The sequence below is a fragment of the Dasypus novemcinctus genome, chromosome 15, assembly GCF_030445035.2.
Source record: "Dasypus novemcinctus isolate mDasNov1 chromosome 15, mDasNov1.1.hap2, whole genome shotgun sequence".
In the NCBI taxonomy this organism is placed as follows: domain Eukaryota; kingdom Metazoa; phylum Chordata; class Mammalia; order Cingulata; family Dasypodidae; genus Dasypus; species Dasypus novemcinctus.
Window position 1 is genome coordinate 93366244 of NC_080687.1, and position 26340 is coordinate 93392583.

The 26340-nt window shown below is 39.8% G+C and overlaps 1 protein-coding gene across 8 annotated transcripts in view; it reads right to left on the reverse strand.

Annotated features, from left to right (window-relative positions):
- RUBCNL (rubicon like autophagy enhancer) overlaps positions 1–26340 on the reverse strand; it is a 67047-nt gene that overhangs the window by 17490 nt on the left and 23217 nt on the right. For 6 of the 8 annotated variants that reach the window (XM_004475418.5, XM_004475417.5, XM_058276668.2 and 3 more), the window contains 3 exons: positions 14202–14829; positions 9126–9208; positions 7762–7972 (listed from right to left, as the gene is read on the reverse strand). In XM_004475418.5, the coding sequence (XP_004475475.1) occupies positions 7762–7972; positions 9126–9208; positions 14202–14775 (868 nt within the window). In that variant the 5' untranslated portion in view covers positions 14776–14829. The remainder of the gene's footprint in view (positions 1–7761; positions 7973–9125; positions 9209–14201; positions 14830–26340) is intronic. The other 2 variants (XM_071208278.1, XM_071208277.1) reach the window with 1 other exon arrangement.

Genomic DNA, 26340 nt, shown 5'->3' on the forward strand with positions numbered 1-26340 from the left:
GCGTGGGTGAGGATGTGGAGAAACTGGAGCACTCATACATTGTTGACGGGAATGTAAAATGATGCTGCCACTTTGGAAAACAGTCTGGCAGTTCTTTAAATGACCCAGGATTCCACACCTACGTCTATACCCAAGAGAACTGAAAACATGTTGACACCAAAACTTGTACACCAATGTGCACAGCAGCATTATTCACAATAGTCAATAAGCAGAAACAACCCAAATGACCATCTAGTGACGAATGGAGGCTAAACAAAATGCAGCACACACATACAATGGAACAGTGTTCAGCCATAAACAAGAATGAAGTACTGAAACACCCTACAACAGGGATGAATCTGGAAAACAGTATGCTAAGTAAAGGAAGCCATCATAAAAGACCACATATTATTTGATTCTACTTTTATGAAACATCCACAATAGGCAGATCCATAGAGAGGAAAGTAGATTAGTGGTTGCCAGGTCCTAGGGAGAGGGGCTGGGGGATGCCTGCTAAGACGTTCAAGGTTTCCTTTTGGGATTGTGAAAGTGTTCTAGAATTAGATAGTAGCTCAACTCTGTGCATTTACTAAAAACCACTGAAGGGTAGACTTTAAAGGAGTGAATTTTATAGTATGTAAATTATATCTCACTAAAAAAAAAAAATCTCATTGGGCAGCTGCGACATTTATACCTTTAACCACAAGAAAACACAGTGGCATGCCATGAAAGTAAGAAGTTCACAAAAGGAACATCACGATTCTCGAGAAATCAGGACTAAGTGCTTCACTAACTAGAAGCACAGGAGGCAGGTGCAGAGTGAGAGATAAGATTTGTATTAGGGAAGCAGACTTGGCTTAATGGATAGAGCGTCTGCCTACCACATGGGAGGTCCTCGGTTTAAACCCGGGGCCTCCTCACCCATATGGAGCTGGCCCACACGCAGTGCTGATGCACGCAAGGAGCGCCATGCCACACAGGGGTGTTCCCTGTGTAGTGCAGTCCCACATGCAAGGAGTGTGCCCCGTAAGGAGAGCCGCCCCATGCAAAAGGAAGTCCAGCCTACCCAGGTGTGGGGCCACACACATGGAGAGCTGACGCAGCAAGATGACACAACAAAAAGAAACACAGATTCCCAGGCCACTGACAACAACAGAAGTGGACACAGAAGACCACACAGCAAATGGACAGAGAGCAGACAACTGCGGGGCTGGGGAAGGGAAGAGAAATAAATAAATAAATAAATCTTTTAAAAAAAATAAAAGAAGAAAAATATATTTTTTTAAAGATTTGTATTAGAATTTATTTCCTTTTCTCTCTATTGAGTTGAGCTGTGAAGACCTGCCTGGGAGGTCAGAAAGAGTCCAGAACTGTAACTATATGCTGGCGTGGGTAGAGGCAGGTCTGCAGAAAAAGGGCTCTAAGAAAAGAATAGCGCCAAAAGAGACAGGCGCTGTCACCAGACTGCTTGGTTCTTCTGTGGCCCAGCTACACCTCCCACCATTGGGTTCAATAAGAACCCTCAATGTCTTTTTTAAAATTTATTTTTACTGAAGTATATCACTCATATATGAACATACATAAACAGTCTTCCTTGTGATCTATTAACTTTAATTTTTTTAAAAAGTAAAAAAACAAAACAGTTAAGTATATAGTAAAAGTTGTGAACTTACAAAATAAACATGCATAACATCATACAGGCTCCCAAACATCACCCCTCCACCAACATCTTGCATGTTGTAAAAATCTGTTACAAACTATGCAAGAGGATTGTCAAAATATTACTACTAACTATAGTCCCTATCTTATATATGCTGTATTTTTCCCTTACCCACCCTATTTTTTTAAACGTATTTTTATTACAAATGTTAACTTAAAAAACAATCATGCGTTTGTGTAGAATTCCCATACAACACCCCTTCGCCAACACACCACACCATGGTGGAATATTTGTTATAAATTAAGAGATAATATCATCAGACTATTACTACCAACTATGGTCTCTAGCATATATTTGACATAGTTTTTCCATACTCCCAACCCCTAGCAATATCAACACAGTACATCTTTGGAATTCATGCAAGAATATTACAGTATTGCTGTTAACCACAGTCCATAGGTCTGGTCACACCATTTGTATTTTTCCCATGCTTCTCAACATTCCCACCACCCTGTAATAGTGATGTACATCTGCTCTAGCTCACAGAAGGACACTCGTGCATCTATACCATCAACCACAATTCTCATCTACCTCTGGGTTCACTGTGTTAGTCAGTCCCTAGATTATTCTCTAGCTTTCTTTCAGTTGACATTTATACCCCTAGACTACTCTTTCCAGCCAAAATCCCATCTATAAATCAGCTGCTACTCACTATAATGTATTACCATTAACTCTATCCATTTCCACACTTTTACAGTCAAGTTAATGAAAACTTCTACAAACATTAAGCATCAGAAGTTCTTCTCAACCCTCCTCTTATCTTGTAATAACCTATACTGTAGGCTTTAACTCCATGTGCTTATTCTTCATATCTAGTTCATATTAATGAGACCATGCAATATTTGTCCTCTTGTGTCTGGCTTACTTCACTTAGCATAATGTCTTCAAGATCATCCATGTTATCACATATGTCCCAGTTTCATTTCTTCTTACTGCAGCATAGTATTCCATAATATGTATATACCACAGTTTGTTTATCCATTCATTGGTTGATGGACACTTGGTTCATCTTTTGACAATTGTGAATAACACTGTGATGAACATCAGTGTGCAGGTATCTGTTTGTATCATAGTTTTCAGTTCTTCTGGATATATTCCTAGTAGAGGAATTGCTGGAGCATATAGCAGCTCTATATATAGTTTCCAGAGGCACCTCCAAACTGTCTTCCACTGTTCTACATTCCCACCAGCAATGAATAAGTCTTTTCATATCTTCACATCCTCTTCAACACTTATTTTCTACATTTTAAATGGCCATTCCATGTGGTGTGAGATGATATCTCATTGTCATTTTGATTTGCATTCCCCTAATAGCTTGACCATTTGTATTTCCTCTTTGGAGAAATGTCTATTTAATTCTTCTGTCCATTTTTTAATTGGATTGCTTGCTTTTTTATTGTTGAGTTGTATGATCTCTTTATATAGAATGGAAATCAAACCCTTATCAGATATGTGGTTTCTAAATATTTTCTCCCATTGAGTAGGCTACCTTTTCACCTTCTTGACAAAGTCCTTTGGATCACAAATGTGTTTAGATTTGAGGATTTCCCATTTATTCATGTTTTCTTTCATGGCTCGTGCTTTCAGTGTAAGGTTTAAGAATGTACCACCTACAACCAGGCTTTGAAGCTGTTTCCCTACATTTTCTTCCAGAAGCTTTATGATTCTTGATTTTATATTTAGGTCTTTGATCCATTTTAAGTAAATTTTTGTATAAGGTGTGAGATAGGGGTTCTCCTTCTTTCTTTTGGCTATGGATATCCCATTCTCCCCACACCATTTGTTGAATAGACTATTCTGCCCCAGCTAGGTGGGTTTGACAGGCTTGTCAAACATCACTTGACCATAGATATGGGGATATGTTTCTGAACCATCAATTTTGTTCCCTTGGTCTATGTGTCTATCTTTATGCCAATACCTTGCTGTTTGTACTGCTGTAGCTAGGTAATATGATTTAAAATTTCGAAGTGAGAGACCTCCAACTTTGCTTTCCCTTTTTAAGATGTTTCTAGCTATTCAGGGCCCCTTACCCTTCCAAATAAATTTGATAATTGTGCTTTTCATTTGTTTAAAAAATGTTGGTGGAATTTTTATTGGGATTTCACTGAATTTGTGTATCAATTTGGGTAGAATCAACATCTTAATGATATTTAGTCTTCCAGTCCATGAACATGGAATGTTCTTCCTATTATTTAGATCTTTATTTCCTTTAACAATGCCTTGTAGTTTTCTGAATACAAGTGCTCTATATTCTTGGTTAAGTTTATTTCTAAATACTTGATTCTTTCAGTCATGATTATAAATGGAATTTTTTCCAGACTTCCTCCTCAGATTGCACATTACTAGTGTATAGAAACACCACTGATTTTTGCATATTGATCTTGTATCCTGACACTCTACTTAAGTCATTTATTAGCTCTGGCAGCTTTGTTGTAGTTTTTTGGGACTTTCTAGATATAGAATTGTACTAGGCAGCCAAAGGAGTGCTGGTGCAAAGTACAAGAACTCTGTTGGCTTTTATAAAAGTTATTTTTTGGGGGTAGAAGCTTACAGACACAAGACCCTAAAGACTCCAACTCAAGGTACCATAAGAGGTACTTACTCACCCAAAGTATTGGCCATGTGTTGTAGCAAGACAGCGGGTGATGTCTTCGAGGGTTCAGCCTTCCTTCTTCCTCTTAAGGCTCCCTGGGCCCAGCTTCATCCAATCTTTGCTGTAGGCTGGAGAGCTTATCTCTCTTCCCAGGGCTTGTTTCTTTCCAGGCTCAGATGCTCTAGTCTCTTCACAAGATCAGATGTAAACTATCAGGTGAATGGTTCGTCTTTCTGGGGCTCCAGCATCAAAACTAAGTTCTCTCCTCTGCCATAGCTTTTTCTGTGTTCTTCTATGTATCTACTTCCATGTGAGTGTCTGTCTTATCAGCCCACCAAGGATGCAGGTTTCAACCCTGCATGCCCTAATGATACGGTCGGATCAAAGCCCTAATCTTGATTTAACAAAGTGAAAGTGAAACCTCTGAATTTAATACAATCAAAGGGATATCATGCCCAGAGGAAAAGACCAGTTTACAAACCTAGTATCTCTCTTTGGAATTCATAAATAATATCAAACTGCCACAAGGATCATATTATCTGTGAATAGCAAAAGTTTTACTTCTTCCTTTCCAATTTGGATGCCTTTTATTTCTTTTTATTGCCGGATTGCTCCAGCTAGAACCTCTGGCACTATATTGAACAACAGTGGTGACAGTGGCCATCCTTGTCTTGTTCCTGATCTCAACAGAAAAGCTTTCAGTCTTTCACCACTGAGTACAATGTTAGCTGTGGGTTTTTCATATATAGCCTTTATCACACTGAGAAAGTTTCAATTCCTTCCTTTTGTAGTATTTTTATCAGGAAATTATGTTTTACTTTGTCAAATGCCTTTTCTGCATCAATCAATAAGATCATGTGATTTTTCTTCTTTATTTATTAGTGTGGTATATTACACTGACTTTCTTGTGTTGAACCTTCTTGCGTGCCTGTTATAAAACTCACATAATCATAATCAGTAATTCTTTTAATATATTGTTGGATTTGATTAGCAAATATTTCATTGAGGATTTTTACATCTGTATTCATTAGAGAAATGCATCTGTAATTTTCTTTTTTCATAATATCTTTAATCTGGCTTTGGTATTAGGGTGATATTGGCTTTGTAGATTGAGTTTGGTAGCTTTCCCTCTTGTTCAATTTTTTGGAAGAGCTTGAGTAAGACTGGTATTAAATCTTCTTTGAATGCTTCATAGAACTCACCTATGAAACCATCTGGTCCTGGTCTTTTCATTTTGGGGAGTTGTTTGATGACTGTTTCAATTCTTTACTTGTGATTTGTTTGTTGAGGTCTTCTTTTTCTTCTAGGGTCAGTGTAGGTTATTTGTACTTTCCTAGGAATTTTTCCATTTCATCTACATTGTCTAGTTTTTTTGGCATACAATTGTTTAGAGTATTCTCTTATGATCTCTTTTATTTCTATGGGGTCAGTAGTAATATCCCTGATTTCATTTTTTATTTCGTTTAGTTGCATATTCTTTTTTTCCTTGTCAGTCTAGCTAAAGGTACATCAATTTTGTTAATCTTCTCGAAGAACCAACTTTTGTTATTTCTCTCTACTGTTGTTTTTTTTGTTCTCAGTTTCATTTATTTCTGCTCTGATCTTTATTATTTCATTCCATCTACTTGCTTTGGGGTTAGTTTGCTGTTCTTTTTCTAGTTCCTCCAGCTGTGTAGTTAAGTCATTGATTTTTAGCTCTTTCTTCATTTTTAATGTAAGCACCAAGGGCTATAAATTTCTGTCTAAGCACTGGCTTCATGCATCCCATAGGTTCTGATATGTTGTGTTCTCATTTTCATTCATCTTGAGATGGAATCCTCAATATCCTTTTTTTAAAAAAAAAAAAGTCTCTTTAATTTGAGCTATGCAATTCATTCAACAAATATTTATCGTGCCAGGCATTTGCTATGTACCACATGGAGTGAGTTTTTTCCTTGCTACTAAGAGATTTCTGGTTAAGGTGCTAAGATGCTAGACATGGCAGTCTGAGATTATTTTATAAATCACAAAAAGAGAAAGATGATGTTTTTAAACTAATCTATTCCTGTGGGTGTGATACCCTTTGATTGCATTAGATTCTGTTGAGGGTCCTTTGATTAGATTACTTGATAAGACTGCTTTAGGGATTTTGATTGGACTAAATCAGTGGGATATGATTCATGTTGAGTCTCTGCCCCCTTGCTGGGTTTGATAAAAATGTAGACAGACAGATTAAGAGAGAGACAGACATAGGAAAAAGAAGCCACCATTTTATATCCTGCCACGTGAGAGAAAACTAGAGTATCACTTAAGCATGAAGTCCCCAAGAGGCTGGGCCCACAGAGCTGTTCAAGAGGAGATGGTGAGCCCAGAGGGGAAGGCTGAGACCTTGGCAGAGGTCGGCAGCCATCTTACTTTGCTACATGCCTAGACAACAGAAGCAACAGTAGCTGACTTTGGTGAGAAAGCACCTCTTATGGTACCTTAGTCTGGAATTTTCATTGCCTTGGAACTGTAAGATTTATCTCAAATAAATGTGCTTTATAAAGGCCAGCCCATTTCTGGTACTTTGCATCAGCTGCTACTTGGCAAACTAAAAAACTAGGTAAAGATGTCAAGAGGAAAAGCAAATTTTAATTTTTAATAAAATTTTCTTGGGGGGGTGGTTGTGAGGAAGAGACAGAGAGATGAATTTGTATGGACACATTAAGCTATAGGTTCTGTGGGGCCAGCTAGATGGAGATGTCCAGCAGACCTCAGCAATGAGGCTTGGAAGAGAGGCACAGGACAAAAACACAGATGTGGGAAACACTAACTGAGAGGGAACAACTGAAGGTGTTGTAGTGGATAAAATCTCCCAGAACATGAATATAGAAAAAGAGTAAAATAGATTGAAGGCAGGACCCACATTTAAGAAATGGTAAAAAGATAACAAATCCTAAATTCAGTTCTCTGCCTATGTATCTCTTCCTCCAGGAAGGACCCCTGGGTTCCAAGATAAGACCAGTTGCTTCTAGCCTGCTCTGCACCCACACTGGATGCTGTTTCACACAGATTCCTTGGCCATCTTCCCCAGCATGCCAGCTCCTTGGGAGAGGAACATATGCTTATTGTTGTATATTCAGCACCTAGCACTTCACTTGCTCATGGTTTGTTGAAAGAATGAAAGAGGAATCCTTGAAAAAGGAAACATACACTGTGGATGAACAAAGGAGAATACAGAAAACATAGGAAGAGGGAAAACACCTGTGACTGCAATAAAAGAAAGGTAGAATGAAGTCCAAGGAAAGAATAACAAAACGTGGGAGTTAACAACTGATGGAGCTTGATAACCAATCCCAAACCAAAATGGCAGTCATACTGGCAAGGATTCTATAGATTATTCAAGAAGTTTTAGACAAAAGATTTAAATATAGACTGGAATTGACAGGGGGGTAGGGTGTGTGAGTGGAGAAAAAGCATAAACCTTTCCTCCATTTGTCCAACTTGCCTTCATAGCCACTGTCTGAGGTAGTGGAAGACCCAGATTCTTGCTTTAAATTGTTATTAAATGTCTCTTCAGAGTCAGCGTCATCATTCTCAAGCAACCTACTGGCTTCTTCTATATTCCAGCTCTCTGTCTTCTGTTGACATACGATGTTATACTTCATTTTCTCCAGTACTGATATAATCTGGTCTGCAACATAAAAGTGGGCATTTTCCTGCAAGACAAAAAAATTATCAGTTAAAATAATATCAGTAAAATATTCATAGAAGAATCTACTTTACCCAAAGAGATGTCTGCTCTTTGTCCTCACTCCTGAGAGATAAGCTCAAAACTCCTGGAAGGGGCTAGAGATTGAGCCCTTTACTATTTGGCTAATCATTCAATCAATCCCGCCCAGGCAGTGAAGCCTCAATTAAAAAATCTCAACAACAAAGCTCAGGGGAGCTTCCTTGGTTGGCAATACTCTTGGAGTACTGTCACGCATCAATGTGTCGGGAGGCTAACGTATCCCTGAGGACAACAGAAGCTTCACGTTTGGGATACTCCCAGACCTTGTCTTACGTGCCTCTCCCTTTGGCTCTCTCAGGTTTGTGCCCTTTGCTGCAACAAACTGTAATTGTTAAGTATAGCACTCTCCTGAGTTGTGAGTCATTCTAGTGAATTGCTGAACCTGAGGCAGTTCATGGGTACCCCTGCTGATAGTTGGTCAGAAGTTAGGGTGATCCTGGGGACCCCAGAAGTTGTGACTGGTATCTAAACGAGAGCAGTCTTGTAAGGAATAGTTCCCTTGAACTTTGTAATTGGACTCTCACTCACAGCAGTTGGTGTTACCAGGTGTCATGGGCAGACTTGGCCTTCTGGAAGACTGAGGCCTTAACCTCAAGTTTTGCTAATTCCTTAATCATAAATCAATATTTCTCTCTGAGTGTTTTCTCAAATATTAGTTTGAAAATGCAAGAAGCTTTATTTAAGTGGGGTTAATGCCTACATGTATAAATGTTCATTTAACTGTTTATAGTCATTATATGACTTAGAGTCCATTATCTTCCAGAGACAGACGATTTAGTCCACTGTAACCAGCAAACAACCCAAGTTAAATTTCATATGATATAAAACCATAGGTCAGTGGAAGACCATGGCAGACATCATTCATCAATTACAGAAAACCTTCTAGCCCAGCACAGACCTTGCTTGAGAATCCTTTGCAGTTTATTATTTCCAGCAGCCACTACCAATCAAATGCCGAAATGGAACCTGTTTTCCATGCCTTGTTAAGGTGAAGCCTCCAGATTTAAATCAGAACAGCACTATCTACACCATTAAGAATCTTTGGGAATAAAATATATGTATATGAAGACTGCATTCACCTTTTCTATATCAATAGGGAGTGCGAATGCCTCAGGTATGAAGGAATTCAAAGAAATTGTTCTTCCACTGACTGGAGCAGCACCTACCAATAGAGACCATTATTAAAAATGGAGAAAAGGTGGGAAACGGACTTTGGCCCAGTGGTTAGGGCGTCCGTCTACCACATGGGAGGTCTACGGTTCAAGCCCCGGGCCTCCTTGACCCGTGTGGAGCTGGCCCATGCGCAGTGCTGATGCGCGCAAGGAGTGCCCTGCCACACAGGGGTGTCCCCGGCGTAGGGGAGCCCCACGCGCAAGGAGTGCACCCATAAGGAGAGCAGCCCAGCTCGAAGGAGGGAGCAGCCTGCCGAGGAATGGCGCCGCCCACACTTCCCTGACGACAACAGACAACAGAAGCGGACAAAGAAACAAGACGGCAGCAAAAAGACACAGAAAACAAACAACCGGGGGAGGGGAGGGGAATTAAATAAATAAAAATAAATCTTTAAAAAAAAAAATGGAGAAAAGGACTTTCAAAGATTATCTGAGAAAAAAAAAATTTAAGGAGCAGTTTTTAAATATTGTAATGAAAAAATGAGCACAATTTTATCATGAATTAGGATAACATAATAATAAAGACCCTTCTGACAGTGTGGTTGTTTGAAACTCAATGTACTCCAGAAAAACATGTTCTTAAATTTAATTCATTCCTGTGGGTATAAACCCATTGTAAGTAGGATCTTTTGAGAAGGCTACTTCAGTTAAGGTGTGACTCACCTCATTCAGGATAGGTCTAAATCCTCTTTCTGGAGTCCTTTATAATCATAATAAATAGAGAGAGAGAAAGAGAAAGCCAGGGGAGCAAGAAGCTAATATCAATGAAACCTGGAAGAGAAGGGAGAGACCAGCAGATGCCACCAAGTGCCTTGCTGGGTGCCCAAGGGGTCCAGGATCACCGGCAGCAGTCTTTGGGAAGAAAGCATCACCTTGGTGATGCCTTGATTTGGACATTTTACTGGCCTCCAAATTGTGAGCAAATAAGTTCCCATCATTTAACCTGATCCATTTCACGCGATTTGCTTTGAGCAGTCTAGGAAGCTAAAACAGGCTAATGCTATTTTGATGGCAAGCATTTCTACAAGAGGCTTTTGGAGTCACCTGAGAACTGTTCTCAAAGAAGGTTGGAAGTACAATTGGCGTACAGTTGGAAGGTCAATAAGACAGAGGAGAGAGAGAAGTGACTGTTGAGGAGGACTGAGAGGAGGTAGGGAAAGCAAGAAGCCACCAGTCCAGAAGCAAGGCCAGAAAGACCATGGGCTCACTCCAACTCGTGACAATTGACCCCAAACTTCCTGTTTGACAGAAACAAAGATCCGTCTGATAAAGGTCAGCTTGCTTCTCTAAAACAGTCTTCCTCTAGTCCAAAACAAGAAGAAGCTGCGGAAGGTACAGCCTGCTGACTCATTGGTTCCTACATCCTTAAGCCACTTCATTACTGGCAATGAACCAAAATTATTTCTCCCATGGGATTTCTCACTGCAGCATTTAAATCAAAACATTTCTGAGAAAGCCGTGTGAGTTGAGTTGTCCCAATCTGGTAAATTCAAGCAAAATACTACGAGATGTCTTGGTGATTCACGAGCTGTGAGGCTGCCAAATGGAGATGCCTGCAGAGTCCCTCAAACCCCTGCCTCATGTTCAAGAAAGCAGTTGTTCTGCAAAAAGCTTTGTTTGGGTCTCTTAGCTTCAGAGGCTATTGGGAATGGGCAACTTTTTTTTCTGTAAAGGGTCAGATAGTAAACATTGTAAGCTTTGAGGGTCATTCATCTCTATTCTAACAACTCAACTCTGCCAAGGGAGTAAAAAAAAAAATAGTTAAGATCATGGAAACAGGTGGCTGATGAGGTATGGCCCACAGGTCATAGTTTGTGGACCCTGAGTATAGACAAAAGAACACAGAGAACACAGGAACAATCAGCGAATGTAGATTCCATCCCCGCTCTCCATTCGCTGTGTCTCTGTATTAAAATGTCCTCATCCTTTAAACTGGTTTAGTTACTTCTCAGAGCAATGAGAGCACAGAAAGAGATAAGGAATGTGAAAGGGCTTGGTAAATATGTAGATCTTATGCAAACAAAAGGACCTGTGGTATCAATCCTTACCACCCCAGGAAATGTCTGCAGGCTCAGAAACCCTGATTCTGCAGTCCTAGCAAAATCCCATCTAACACACATAGACCAATGGGACATATTTGCGAGCTCAGAAATAGATCCACACATCAATGACCAGCTGATTTTTTTTTTTCAAAGTTGCCAAGTGCATTAGTTGGGGGAAAGAGCAGTCTGTTCAGCAAATGGTGCTGGGCAAACCAGATAGCCACTTGCAAATGAGTGAAGTTGTATCCCTTTCTCACACCACATACAAAAATTAACTTTAAATGGAACAAAGACCTAAACATAAGTGCAAAAGCCATAAAATTGGTAGACAAAAACAAAGGGTTGAAAACCTTCACAACTTTGGATTTGGTCATGATTTCTGAGATATGACACCAAAACATGAGCAACAAAAGAAAAAAAAATACAGATCAAGTGAAGTTCATCAAAGAACACCATCAAGAAAGTGAAAAGACAGCCTACAGAAGAAAATAATTGCTGATCTGATAAGGGTTTAATATCAGAATATATATATAGAACTGCTACAGCTCAACAATAATTTTAAAAGTGGGCAAAGGACTTGAATATACATTTCCCCACATGATTTGTGAATGGCCAAGAAGCACATGAAAAGATGCTCAACATGACTAGTCATCAGAGAAATGCAAATCAAAATCACAAGACAGCATCCACACCCACTAGGATGCCTAAAATAGAACAGACAATGACAAGTGTTGGTGAGGATGTGGAGAAATTGGAACCCTCACACACTGTTGATGGGAAGGTAAAATGGTGCAGCTGCTTTGGGAAAGAGCTTGGCAGTTCCTTAAAATGTTAAATATAGAGTTACTGTAAGACCCAGTGATTGTGCTCCTATGTGGAACCCAAGAGGACTAAAAACACATGTCCATACAAAAACTTGTACATAAAAGTTCCCAGCAGCATTACTCATAATAGTCAAAAAGAGGAACCCAAATGTCTATCAGCTGATGAATGAATATGGTATACGCATACAATGGAATATTTTTGGTCCAACATGAAAATACTATGCTAAGTGACAGAAGCCAGTCCCAAAGGCCCATTTATTGGATGATTCCATTGATGTGAAATGTCCACAACAGACAAAGTCTCTATAGGGACAGACAGTAGATTAGTGGCTGCCTACGGCTGGGGAGTTCAGAAGGAAATAGGGAGTGACTGCTAATGGGTAGTGGTTTCTTTTGGGGTGATGAAATGTTCTAAAATTGACTGTGGTAGTGGCTGCACAACTCTGTGGCTATACTAAAAGCCACTGAATGTTACACACTTTAAATGGGTGAGTTGTGTGGTATGCGGATTCTATCTCAGTGAAGCTGTTAAAAAAAATATATCTTAGCAGCAAATGCCTGTCCTCCCCATCGCTGCTCCAAACTAAGAAGATTGAAAGAACCGAAGAGCTCAGGGCTTCCTTTTCTGAATCCCCTGTCAAAAAGATGCTCTCAAAAGACTGAGTAGATGATTTACAATGGTATATAAGGATTTCTGGCAGTCTCTGTATTTGGACATTTTAACAGGGAGATCAGTCTAAATTTACTAGTCACTATTAGGAAAGAAAAAAAGAAGGATCAGAATCTGTCATTTCGCTCAAATGTGGCTCTAATCTCAAAATTAGCCTATTGAAAGATTGTCCCAAATGTGCCATTCTTAAACCACAAATAATAAGTTAAACATTGTTGCCATTTGTGATTTGCAAAAGTTTCCAATAGAACAAGTGAACCCCATATTATATATAGGGGGGAGACTTCCCTGCTGCTTAAAAATAAACTAAACAAACCAGGGAAGCGGCTGTGGCTCAATCGATTGGGCTCCCGTCTACCATATGGGAGGCCCTGGGTTCATGTCGCACGGCCTCCTTGTAAAGGGAGGCTGGCCCGTGCCCGTGGAGAGCTGGTGCAGCAAGACGACACAATGAAGGGAGACAAGCAGACACAAAAAAGAGCACACGGTGAATGGACACAGAGAGCATACAGCAAGCAAGCCACAAGGGGGGGATAAATTTTTTTAAAAAATTTTTATTTTAAAAAATCTTAAAAAAAAATTTAAGTAAATAAAAATAAACAAATCTATATACATAAATAGATAAATAGCTTTTAACATTTCTTTTCTTTTAACAAAGAAAACAATTCATTGACTACTCAAAGTAGGGTTCTTGTTAGAAAGGAAAATGAGTAACAAATGTGACTGTAACATAACACATATCTAAAAATAAAATAAAAACAAAACAAGCATGCCACAAATGGTAACGAGAGCTGACGACTGACCCCTGAGTGGCGCTCTATTTACGTGGATTATCTCCTTTTAGGAATTCAAGGATTTTAGGAACGTGTATATTACTTCATAGCTATGGTACTCAGCAGGGAGTCCTTGTTTGAATGAAAAATGGTTCGGGGTTGTCTTTGGGGTAATTGTGGTTATTGATTTTAGTTCTCATTAGTCTCTCGTCCTACTGAACAAGTAAACATAACAGTTGAGGCAAGTCCCACTCCAATGGTAAGAATGTGAGATGGAGCTTCCCTTTCTGGAAACACCTTCCACCACACTGCACCCACAGCACTTCCGATGCGCTCCCTTGCCGGCGATTGAATAAACTAGTAATTTCCCTGAAGGCAGAGACCAGCTCAGAGATGACGCCTAACACTGATTATCAACTGTCTCTGCTGAGCTAAAAAGCTGGCAATTCCCTACCGTCTAAGGAGAAAGGAAAGTCTTGGTTTCACCTGTTTGGCCATCCCAGGTGGCTGGTCCCCGCTGGTGTGAAAGAAGCTAATGTGCGGGCTTCCAGTCAAAGCAGAAACCCAAACCCATGAACTCATTCTCATGGGGAAGACAGGGGGGCAGGCTTGAGACCAAGGCAAAGCAAGCAGGTGAACAGACGGGAGTGAGGGAAGTCGCCAACCAATGTTACCTTCATCGGCAGAGACTGGCAGGGGGGTAGGCTGGAAAAAAGCACTGTCAACCTCAGGACATGGGGAAGTGGCCAAAATCTTTGAGCTTGTGAGCAAAGACACCTGAGGAGAGCTTCTGGGGAGTACCACCTGCTCTTCTGTGGAGGCCAAAGAGAAGTCTCTACCCTTTTTGTGGGAGCCACCAGCTGAGGAACTGCCCACAGAGTCCGCAGTCTCATCCCAGGATGGTGTGTCCGTCAAGGAGTTCCCGAGGGGTACCCGAGAAGGGCCTGAGGGAGAGGCGATGTCCTCGGGGAAGGGGCTCCCACGGTTCCCCGTGGCTGGCACCTGGGGGGGCCACTCCTGCAGCTGGAGCTGCACACTCTGTGGGTTAATCCAGGCAGCTCTGGGCCTCAGGAACCGGACGTCCAATTGGCAAGGGGCATGGTCAGCATGCGAGAGGCTGGGCGAACCGTCTGTATCACCGGAGTCATCGCTGATCCCTTCCCAGGGGTCCACAGGGGAGTCCTGCTGGCTGGCAGAGTGGGATTCCATCTTTTCAGGCCCAGGGCTCCGGCGAATCCATTCACACATGATTGGAGGAGTTCTCTGAGGCTGCTGTATTACTTGGAGGTCGGGAAAGTCTATCTGCAATGAGCAAGGGTCATTCAATGTCAGATAGGGTTCAATCCTACTTGAAACTCCAAATTAAACGTGAACTTCATACAACATAGTAAATCCCACTTAGACTTACCAGTCTAAAAGAAAAAAAAAACCCATAAAGCTGGCAGCAAACATGTGAGGCCAACATTGGAATAGGAAAGGTTTTTCAAAGCATATATGCAATCAAAAAAGCCACAAAGGAGAAGAATGGTAAGTCACATATAGATGTAAAACATTCATGTATCAGAAACTTTTCCAATAAATTTAAATGTCAAATCTCAAAGAGGAATACCATCTGGAAATAAAGATATACTTTCATATTTTTTAGAAGTTCCTATTTAATTTGTTGTGTTTCATCAAAGCAGGCAAAAGGCATTTGTTGAAGCACTAAAAACTTTGCTTTATTTCAAAAATAAAAGTCCAAGTCCCAAACCATCATTCATCAAATACCACAGGAGAAATTTGTCTATGTTAACAACCAGAACTTGCTACCCCAAAGTACTTCATCTTTCTTTTGTCTGTACATCCCACATTGTGTCCTAACTTCTCTGTCACACATCTTTTCCTATCCAATAATCACAAAACGAAACCCCAAATGTGGTCTTCTAAAATTTCCAAAACACAGATGTCTAGAGAAAAAATGAAGAGCTCCCATCATGCTAAGCCCTGACAATCCTACTTCATTCCCAAAAATACCATTGCTCCTTCCAAACCTTTTTCTATGAATTAATATTCATGTTAGATCACAATATATTTTTTGTTTTCTAAGGCTCATATATGGGATCACACTGGATGTATCCTATAACGTACCTTCTAGTTCTCTCAAAAGTGGTGGCTGGAGAATGTACCTCTTCTTCTTACCTGTCTTAGCACTTTCTATAGCATAAGTATACCATAATTTATTTAGCCAGATGCCAATTGATGGAAATTTATTTTTATTGTTTCATTATTATAAAAAAAAAATACTTCTTGAGGGATCCAAGATGGCGCAGGAGGGAACAGCAGGCTGCACTCTTCCTCTAAAAATGGTGGGAAGGTAGGCAGGCTCCCCGGGCATAAGGGAAGCCAGGGTGTGGCGTGGGCAATGGGAGAGGGTGGCTGGAGAGGGGAGGGGTCCCAGCAGGGCACCAGGGAAAAGGGGAGCCACCCAGCTGGTGCCTGAGAAGAAGGGAGCTTACCAGCCAGCCCAGGAGGAAAAGAAAACCACCTAGACCACCCTGGGAAAGACGAGAGTTGCTGAGGAAAGAGTTGGACAGAGCTGTGGGGAGACCTGAGGAAACTTAGCCATAGTTTCCTGCCCTCTCTCCTTTTTTTCTTCCTATTTCTTTTTTTTTCACTCTTCTTCCTCATCCAGGTATCCATGGAGAAGCTGGCTGTGGGGTGATTGATTGGCAGGACAAGTACCTGGTGAGGTGCAGACTAGTGAGTCGCTGTGGCCTGAGAGGGACGTCTGTTTTTTGTTAATTTTTGGTGTTTTTGGTGGGTGAGTGATTGGCCAAAACAGAGGCGGAGCCAAGCCAGTACCGGGGGTCTGAAAGGGAGACCTAGATTTTTGTTTCCTTTAGTTTTGTTTTGTGTGTTTTTTCTTCTCCTGTTTTTCTTTTCTTTATTCACTTCTCATTTCTCTTATCTTTTATTTTTCCCTTTTTTCTTCCCCCCTTTGTATCTTCTACTTATTATTTTATCATTTTTCTCTTTTATTTTCTCTTTACATTTTTAATTCTTCCATTTTCCCCCTCTTCTTTCCTGCCATCCTTTCTGCCTTTCCCTGCTGTGCCTTTCTTTCTTCTGTTCTCACTTACCTGGCCTGTTATTTCATTTTATTTTTTCCCCATTCAATTTTCACCTTTTAAATTTTGTATTTGTTTACTATTTTCCCTCTTATTATTTATTTTTTTGCTATCTTTTTTTTTGTTCTTTTTTATTCCTTCATTTTTTATTTTTTATTTTCTCTTTATTTTTTCTCTTCTTCTTTCTTCCCTTTTTGTGGATATGAGTTTTTCTGTTGAACACAGGCAACTACTAGGATAAAGAATAGGGGAGGCTGCAGACTTAGCCCAGTGGTTACGGGGTCCGTCTACCACATGGGAGGTCTGTGGTTCAAACCCCGGGCCTCCTTGACCCGTGTGGAGCTGGCCCACGTGCAGTGCTGATGTGCGCAAGGAGTGCCATACCACGCAGGGGTGTCCCCACATAGGGGAGCCCCACGCGCAAGGAGTGCGCCCCATAAGGAGAGCCGCCCAGTGTGAAAGAAAGTGCAGCCTGCCCAGATATGGTGCAGCACGCACAGAGAGCTGACACAGCAAGATGACGCAACAAAAAGAAGCACAGATTCCCATGCTGCTGACAACAACAGAAGCAGACAAAGAAGACGCAGCCAATAGACACAGAGAACAGACAACCAGGGTGGGGGGGGCGGGGAAGGGGAGAGAAATAAATAAATAAATAAATCTAAAAAAAAAAAAAGAATAGGGGAGCAGGTGTAACTCAGTGGTTGGGCACCTGCTTTCCATATATGAGGTCATGGATTCAATCTCTGATACCTCCTAAAAAAAAAAAGTATAACCAAATGATAAAGAGGACTCTAAAAACCCTAGATTAGAAAGAGAAACCAACCAACTGAATAAGTCCACCAAAATTAAAATGAAAATTTAAAAAAAGTCCATCAAAATAAACAGATGCCTAGACATCAAAAAAAAAAAATTATAAGCTATACTAAGAAAAAGGAAATGATGACCCATATAATGAACAAACTAAAAAGACCTGCACAGCCTGGAACAACTAATGAAGCATGTCCGAACAAATATCCTTAATCAACTCAATGAAATGAAGGAATAAATAAAGGCTATCAAGAAGATACCAGGAAAAAATAAAGAACAAATTATATATATACATAAAAATATCTTTCTAAATTTTAGAAATTTAAATCTAAATTTAGATGATTAGAAAGTTCTTACTGTGATGCAAGAAATTTAAAAGACACTAGAAGCACATAATAATAGATTTGAAAAGGCAGAGGAAAGAATTTAGCAATGTTGAAAATAGGACATCTGAAATTGCACAGGTAAAAGAATACATAAGCAAAAAATGGAAAAAAATTCAGTGGGGAACAGGGAATTGAATGACAACATGAAATGCATAAATATATACATTATGGGCATCCCAGAGAAAGAAGAGAGGGGAGAGAGGGCACTGTTAGTGTATGAGGAAATAATGGCCCCAAATTTCCCAATTCTTATGAGGGACATGGATATACATGTCCAGGAAGCAGAGCATACTCCCAGCACAGCAAATCCTAGCAAACCTACTCTACTACGTTTACTGATCAGATTGTCAAAAGCTCAAGACAAAGACAGAATCCTGAAAGTGGCAAGAGAAAAGAGATCCATCACATATGAGGGAAACTCAGTAAGATTAAGTGCTGATTTCTCACCTGAAACCATGGAGGCAAGAAGGTAGTGGTATGACATAGTTAGAATGCTGAAAGAAAAAACCTGCTAGCCAATAATTCTGTATCTAGCAAAACTGTTATTTAAATGAGAGAGAGTTCAAAATATTCACAGATAAACAGAAATTTAAAGAATCTGTCAACAAGATTCCTGCCCTCCGAGAAATACTAAAGGGAATTCTGCATGTTGAAAGGGGAAGAAAAGGAGAAACAGGGTCGGAGGAGAGTGTAAAAAGGAAGATTATTGGTAAGCATAAATAAAAGGATAAAAAATAAATATAAATAAAATATGGCATTTATAAGCCTAAAGAAAAAATGGCTAAAGTAAGTACTATCTTTATAGTAATGACATTGAATGCTAATAGATTAAACTCTCCAATCGAAAGACATAGACTGGAAGAACAGATAAGGGACTATGGCCCATCTCTATGCCATTTACAAGAAACTCACCTTAGACCCAGGGACACAATCAGGTTGCAAATGAATGACTGGAAAATAATTTTACTCTCAAACAGTAACCAAAAAAGGGCAGAAGTAGATATAGTAATATCAGACAAAATAGAAGTTAAAAGCAAAATTGTTGTAAGAGACTAAGAAGGACACATGTATTAATAAAAAGGGCATTCTACCAAGAAGAAAGAACAATCATAAATACTTAAGTACCTAACCAGGAAGCCCCAAAATACTTGAAGCAAAAACTGGCAAAATTAAGGGGAGAAATAGATGGCTCTATAATCATAGTGGGGGACCTCAATAAAGAAACAGAGACTTTGAATAATACATTAGGGGAACTAGACCTAATGGACTTACACAAAACATTATACCCCAAAGCAGCAGAATACGCATTCTTCTCCAGGGCTCATGGATCATTCTCCAGGACAGACTACATGCTAGGTGGTCTCAGCAAATTTAGAAAGACTGAAATAATACAAAGCACTTTCTCTGAGCACAACACAATGAAACTAGAACTCAATAAAGGCCTGAGAAATGCAATAGGCACAAATACATGGAATTTAAGCAACACACTCTTAAACAATCAATGGGTCAAGGAGGAAACTGGTAGAGAAATTAGTAACTACCTTGAAGCAAATGAAAATGAGAACACAAAATATCAAAATTCACGGGATGCCACTAAATCAGGGCTGAGGGGGAAATTTAGAGCCCTAACTGCCTAAAATAATTTTAAAAATAAGACCTAAAAATCAAAGACCTAACTGCACACCTTCAGGAACTAAGAAAAAAACTAACTAGTCCCAGAGCAAGAAGAAAGGAAATAACAAAGATTAGACTAGAATTGAATGAAATTGAGAATTTTAAAAAGCTAAACAGAATTAATGAAACAAAAAGCTGGTTTTTGAGAAGATTAATAAAACTGACAAACCCTTAGGTAGACTAACAAAATTTAAAAAAAGCAAAGATGAAATAAAATCAGAAATGAAAGAGGGGATATCACCACTGACCTCTCAGAAATTAGAATCGAAAGAGGATATTTTGAAAAATTGTATGCCAACAAGATGGACAATTTAGATGAAATGGATGAATTTCCAGAAACACACAAACATCCTACATTGATGAAAGAAGAAATAAAGAAGCTCAACATGCCAATCACTAGCAGTGAGATTGAACTAGGCATCGAAAACCTCCCAACCAAGAAAAGCCCAGGACCATTAGGTTACACAAGTGAATTCTATCAATTATTCTGGAAAGAACTAATACCAATTCTGCTCAAACTCTTCCAAAAACTGAAGCACAGGGAACATTACCTGGCTCATTCTATGATGCCAACATCACCCTAATACCAAAGCCAAATAAAGATGCTACAAAAAAAGAAAAACTACAGACCAATCTCCAATAAACTTAGATGCAAAATCCTCAACAAAATGCTTGCTAATAGAATCCAACAACATATCAATCAAATTATATACCATGATCAAGTGGGTTTTATCCCAGGTATGCAAGTATAGTTCAACATAAGAAAATCAATTTGTGTAATACACTACATTAACAGATCAAAGGAAAACATTCACCATTCACTTGATCAACTCCATCGACGCATAAAATACATTAGACAAAAGCATTCTTTTTTCATAAAAAGCACATCAAAACATAGAATTAGAAGGAAATGTCTTCAACATGATACAGGGCACTGAAATACCCAGAGCTAACATCATTCTCGATGGTGAAAGGCTTTTCCCTCTTGGAACAAAACAAGGATGCCCACTGTCACCATTCTTATTTAACATTGTATTAGAAGTACTTGCTTGAGCACTGGGGCAAAAAAATAAATAAAAGGCATCCAAATTGGAAAGGAAGAAGTAAAACTTTCACTATTTGCAGATGACTTGATCCTATACATAGAAAGTCCTGAAAAGTCTACAACAAAGCATCTAGAACTTATATATAAGTTCAGTAAAGTGGTGGGATATAATATCAACATGCAAAAATCAGTTGCATTTCTGTATACTAATAATGAACAATCTGAGGAGGAAATCAAGAAAAAAATTCCATTTACAATAGCAACTAAAATAATCAAATATCTAGGAATAAGCTTAACTAAGGATGTAAAGGATGTATACCCAGAAAACTACATAGGAAATCAAAGAAGACCTAAATAAATGGAAAAATATTTCATGTTCCTGGATTGAAAGACTAAATATCCTTAAGATGTCCATCCTACCTGTATTAGTCAGTCAAAGAGGTGCTGATGCAAATACCAGAAATTGGTGGGTTTTTAGAAAGGGTAGTTATTTGGGGTAGGAGCTCACAGATACCAGGCCATAAAGCATAAGTTACTTCCCTCACCAAAGTCTATTTTCACATATTGGAGCAAGATGGCTGCCAACGTCTGTGAGGGTTCAGGCTTCCTGGGTTCCTCCCTTCCAGGGTCCTGCTTCTCTCTGGGTTCAGCAGTCCTCTTTTCCCAGGGCTTGCTTCTTCCTGGGCTCAGGTTCCTCTCTTCCTGGGGCTTGCTTCTTTCTCTTTTGTCTGTTAGCTTACTTCCGGGGGCTCCAGCTTAAGGCTTCAGCATCAAACTCCAACATCAAAAATCTTCAACTCTCCTTCGCCATGCCTTTTATCTGTGAATCCCCACACACCAAGGGGTGGGGACTCAGCACCCTAATGACATGGCCCAATCAAAACCTTAATCATAACTCAAATATGTCCAGGTACAGACCAGATTACGTCCATCCCTCTTAGACAGGTCCACCCCTCTCAGACATGTGGTGTACTGACCTTAACTGCCATAATCCTTGGGGAATGTGCTCCACCCTCTCTGCACCCTGGGGTGTCAAAACTCTCCCAGAACATCAGGTGGGAACATCCACCCTCTTCAACTGCTGGTGCAAACTCACCCTCTCTGTACACATGGGTGGGGTTCCTCTCTTGGCGCAAGGTGATGTCTGAATTCCAGATCTCAGCTCCCACAGTTTTTCCTCATTTCCCTTTCAGTCCAAGCTGACAGTGTATTTGTTCATACAGTTCTCTCAAAAACCTTGTTGATTTAGCATGCAAGAAGCAGGGGTCCAAGCCATCAGACAGTAAGACTTTCCACAAGTCTTTCCGAGATAACTTAATCCTGCTAAGTTCTTGCAACTTTAAAACATGGATAGCCTTTCCTCCACTTTCCAATAATAATTTCATCATTTACTTCTAAGGCATCATAAAAAGTCTCTTTAGCATCCATATTGCTATCAACAGTCTCATCAAAGCAATCTAGGCCTTTTCCATCAAGCTTCTCAGAATTCCTCCAAAAAATACCCCTTGCCCATTTATAAAACCATTCTAGCATTTCAGTAATTGCAAAAGCACTTCCTCACTCTTCAGTACCAAATTCTGTATTAGTCAGCCAAAGCGGTGTTGATGCAAAATACCAGAAATTGGTCGTTTTTTATAAAGGGTATTTATTTGGGGTAGGAGCTTACAGATACTAGGCCATAAAGCATAAGTTACTTCCCTCATCAAAATCTATTTCCACATGTTGGAGCAAGATGGCTGCTGATACCTGCAAGGGTTCAGGCTTCCTGTATTCCTCCTTTCCAGGGTTCTGCTCCTCTCTGGGCTGAGGGTTCCTCTCTTCCTGGGGCTTCCTTCTCTTTCCTCTGTGAGCTTACTTCCCAGGGCCCCAGCTTAAGGCTTCAGCATCAAAACTCCAGCATCAAAAACCCTCAACTCTGTCATTTGCCATGTCTTTTATCTGTGAATCCCCACCCCTTGGAGTCAACGCCCTAATGACGTGGCCCAATAAAGCCCTAATCATAATTTAAATATGCCCAGGTACAGACCAGATTACAAACATAATCCAATATCTACTTTTGGAATTCATAACCATATCAAACTGCAACACTATCCAAAATGATTTACAGATTCAATGCAATTCCAATAAAAACTCCAACAGCACTTTTTACTGAACTGGAGAAGCTGATTATCAAATTTATTTGGAAAGGTAAGGGACCGTGAATAGTCAAAACCTCTAGAAAAGTAAAAACAAATATGGAGGAATCACACTTCCTGATTTTAATCCATATTACGAAACTACAGTGGTCAAAACTGTGTGGTATTGGCACAAGGATAGACATACTGATCAACAGAACTCAATTGAGAGTTCAGATGTAGACCCATGCATATTCAGCCAAGTGATAATTCAACAAGACCACCAAGCCTCCTCAACTGTGACAGAACAATCTCTTCAACAAATGGTGCTTGGAGAACTATATCCATATATAAAAGAATGAAACAGGATATCATCTCACACCCTACACAAAAATCAACTCAAGATGGAGCAAAGACATAAATATAAGAGCCAAGACCTAAAGCTCCTAGAAGATAATGTAGGGAAGCATCTACGAGATTTGGTAGTAGGAAATGGTTTCATAAACTCTAAAAACATGAACAATGAAAGAAAAAACAGATAAATGGGACTTCCTCACAATTAAAATCTTTTGTGCTTCAAAGGAATTTGTCAAGAAAGTAAAAGTGTAGCCTATTCAATGGGAGAAAATACTTGGGAACCACCTACCTGATGAGGGCTTAAATATCCAGCATATATAAAGAAATCTTACCTCTCAAAAATAAAAAGACAAACAACCCATTTTAAAAAATGGGCAAGAGGGACACAGATGTGGCTCAATCAACTGAACTCCTGCCTACCACACGGGAGGTCCCTGGTTCAGTTCCTGGTGGCTCCTAAAGAAGACAGCAAGCTGGCACAACAGGCAGGCACATCAAGCTGATACAACAAGATAACTCAACAAGAGACACAAGAAGAAAAAACACATGAGTAGCAAACCAACAGGGTACAAAGAATTGGATGAAATACTGAGGCCTACAAAGTTGGATTACAGAGATTAAAGGGCACTAACTCTGAAAACCCAGCTAGCAAAATTGATACCTACACATGCACACACACAAAAATCATGAAATATCGGCAATTCCTATTAGTTAAAGAAATTGAAACTATGTCTATTCAACTCTCTTGCCCACTTTTTAAAAAGATTTATTTATTTATTTTTCCTCATTCCCTCATTGTTTGCACTTGTTATGTCTGCTTTTCTTCCTTCTTTTTAGGAGGCACCAGGAACTGAACTCAGGGCCTCTGATGTGGGAGGGAGGTGCCTAATTGCTTGAACAGTTATGTCTATACATAGAGCTAGGGGATGGCTTGAGAAAGGAAGGCGAAATCTGGGCAGGTAGAGAACTGTGGTTGAGAATATAATTGTGGGCATATTCTTTTGACAGCTATGGCAGGGGAGAGTCACTGGTGCAGGGTGTCAGTGGTGGAAAGACGTGTGGGGAAGGATGAACCTGAGGCATGTGGCATGCCTCTATGGAATATGAATGTGTCCATGTGGTCATAGGGTATTATCTCAGTGGGTGGAGACTCAAACAATAACCAGAAAAATATTAAATTACCATCCTGGGGAGTCCTGCTATATTCTCTACTAGAATGGCAAGAATCTCTAGAATACGTAGGCAGTGCCTAATAAAAGAAAATAGATCAATATGCCAAGCCTTCAATATTAGTGCTTCTACTAATATTGGACCTTATTCTCATATAATTGAAACCTAGCCTAATAATATATATTGCCTAAGAGTTACCTCCTGCAAACCTCCTTGTTAATCAGATGTGGCCCTTCTAAGCCACACTTAGCAAATAAACTTGCTACCTTCTCCCCGAAGGGGTACATGACACCTAGGGATGAGCCTCCCTGGCACTGAGGGATTATTATCAATTGCTAGTTAGCACTGCATTCGAGAAAAGACTTTGACCAAAATGGAAAAAAATTACAAACAAAAGTTAAAATGGCTAAGAGATTTCAAAGTGAGTCGGAAGGTCATTCTAAAGGTTACACTTATGCACATCTCAGGCAGATCTCACTAACTGCCACAGTAAACAAAGTCTCAAACAGTTGAGTTCCCAAAAGCACTAGAGAAATGTGGACAATACAGGCGAGGCACACAGCCCCATGAAATCAGCATCTTGTTGGTGGGCCTTACCTTGGAATATATAATAACCTATTTCCCCATTGTAACAGAGTTAGACTCATTTAGAGTTTCCCCACACATGATTCTATTATCCCTTTTATTTGAACCTATAATTAGCACTTATATATATGTCCAGAGACTTACCTTTTCAGTCTGCTCATATGCCGGTTGAGTTGCATCCAACATCTCAGCAGAGCTGCAGCCAACATCTACTCTCCAGTTCATCAGACTTACCCAAGACAACTAACAAAATGATGATGATGGACAACGCCCATCCCAAAAAGCAAAGAGTATCTACAACTGCAAGCAAAACAGTTCCTTCCATCTGCCCCATAAGATCTAAGCCCCCTCTCAATCTAAAGCAGAACAGGCATCACCATCCCAAAATCATCAAAATAGAAGAATGAATAAACGTAAGGGAGGAATGCAACCATGGATCAAAGTAGACTTATTATTACTCTAGTAATGGAAGAACTTGTGACACTGATATAAAGATAGTGGTCACCAGAAGTTCTGAGGGGAGGGAGAGGGAAGAATAGACAGAACATGGGGCATTTTGGGGACATTGGAATTACATATTTCAATGACAGATACAAAGTGTAAACCATAATATAAACTATAGTCCTGGTTAGTAGCAATGCTTCGATATTTGTTCATCAATTTTCGACAAAGGTACCGCACTAATGTAAGATGTTATTAATAGGGGAAATGTGAGTGAGGGAGAGGGTAGGATATATGGGAATCCCCTATATTTTCTATGTAACTTTTCTGTAATCTAAAACTTCTTTAAAAATAAAGTTTAAAAACAATACTTCTTGTTCATGTTGTTTCATGTTGTCTTTTCTCTTAGTTATTCCAACATTAGTTCTGAGACCATAGCTCAGATAACACCATTATTTCCCAAAAAAATGAAACTATATGAAAGTCATATTTTACTCTCAATTCTCTACATATCAGATTATCTGTTTTATGTGTGGGAGAGGATCCCATATGTGAAACCACATGAAAAAATATACTACTTCAGATAGATGGCAAGTAATAGTGATCCTTTACGTAAGCAGGTTAACATCAACAGTTCAAAGAGAATGCTGTTATTTATGAGCCTCCCAGATATGGAACTGACCCAACCACATTGAGTAAAAAACAGACTTCCTCACAGAAAGCAATTTCCAGAAGTGGGTGCTTGCTCCACTTCCTTCTAGAAAGGTATTGTTGCATCACACAAATGATCAGCAGGTGCTAGCTTTGCCAGGTTATAGACTTAGAATGTTTTAGAGCTACACTCGGCCCACGGAGATTCAAAGCCATGGCTAAGGTTGTGAGTGAGCAGTGGCAGAGGGAGGATGAAACCCAGGTCAGACACTAATCAGGGAACGCAAGTTTCTCTGAAAGGCAGCTTGGCCCAGAGGAGAGAGCAATGATCCAAAGCCACCGAAGGCCAGGCCCTAGTGACGGAGCTCAACACAGTAGTTTCCCATGTTTAGCGCAGTGCATAATTCTCAGGGTACCACGAGAGTCTCTGGGCCATTGCTTATAGCCTGTGAGTTATTCAAGCTGAAAATTAT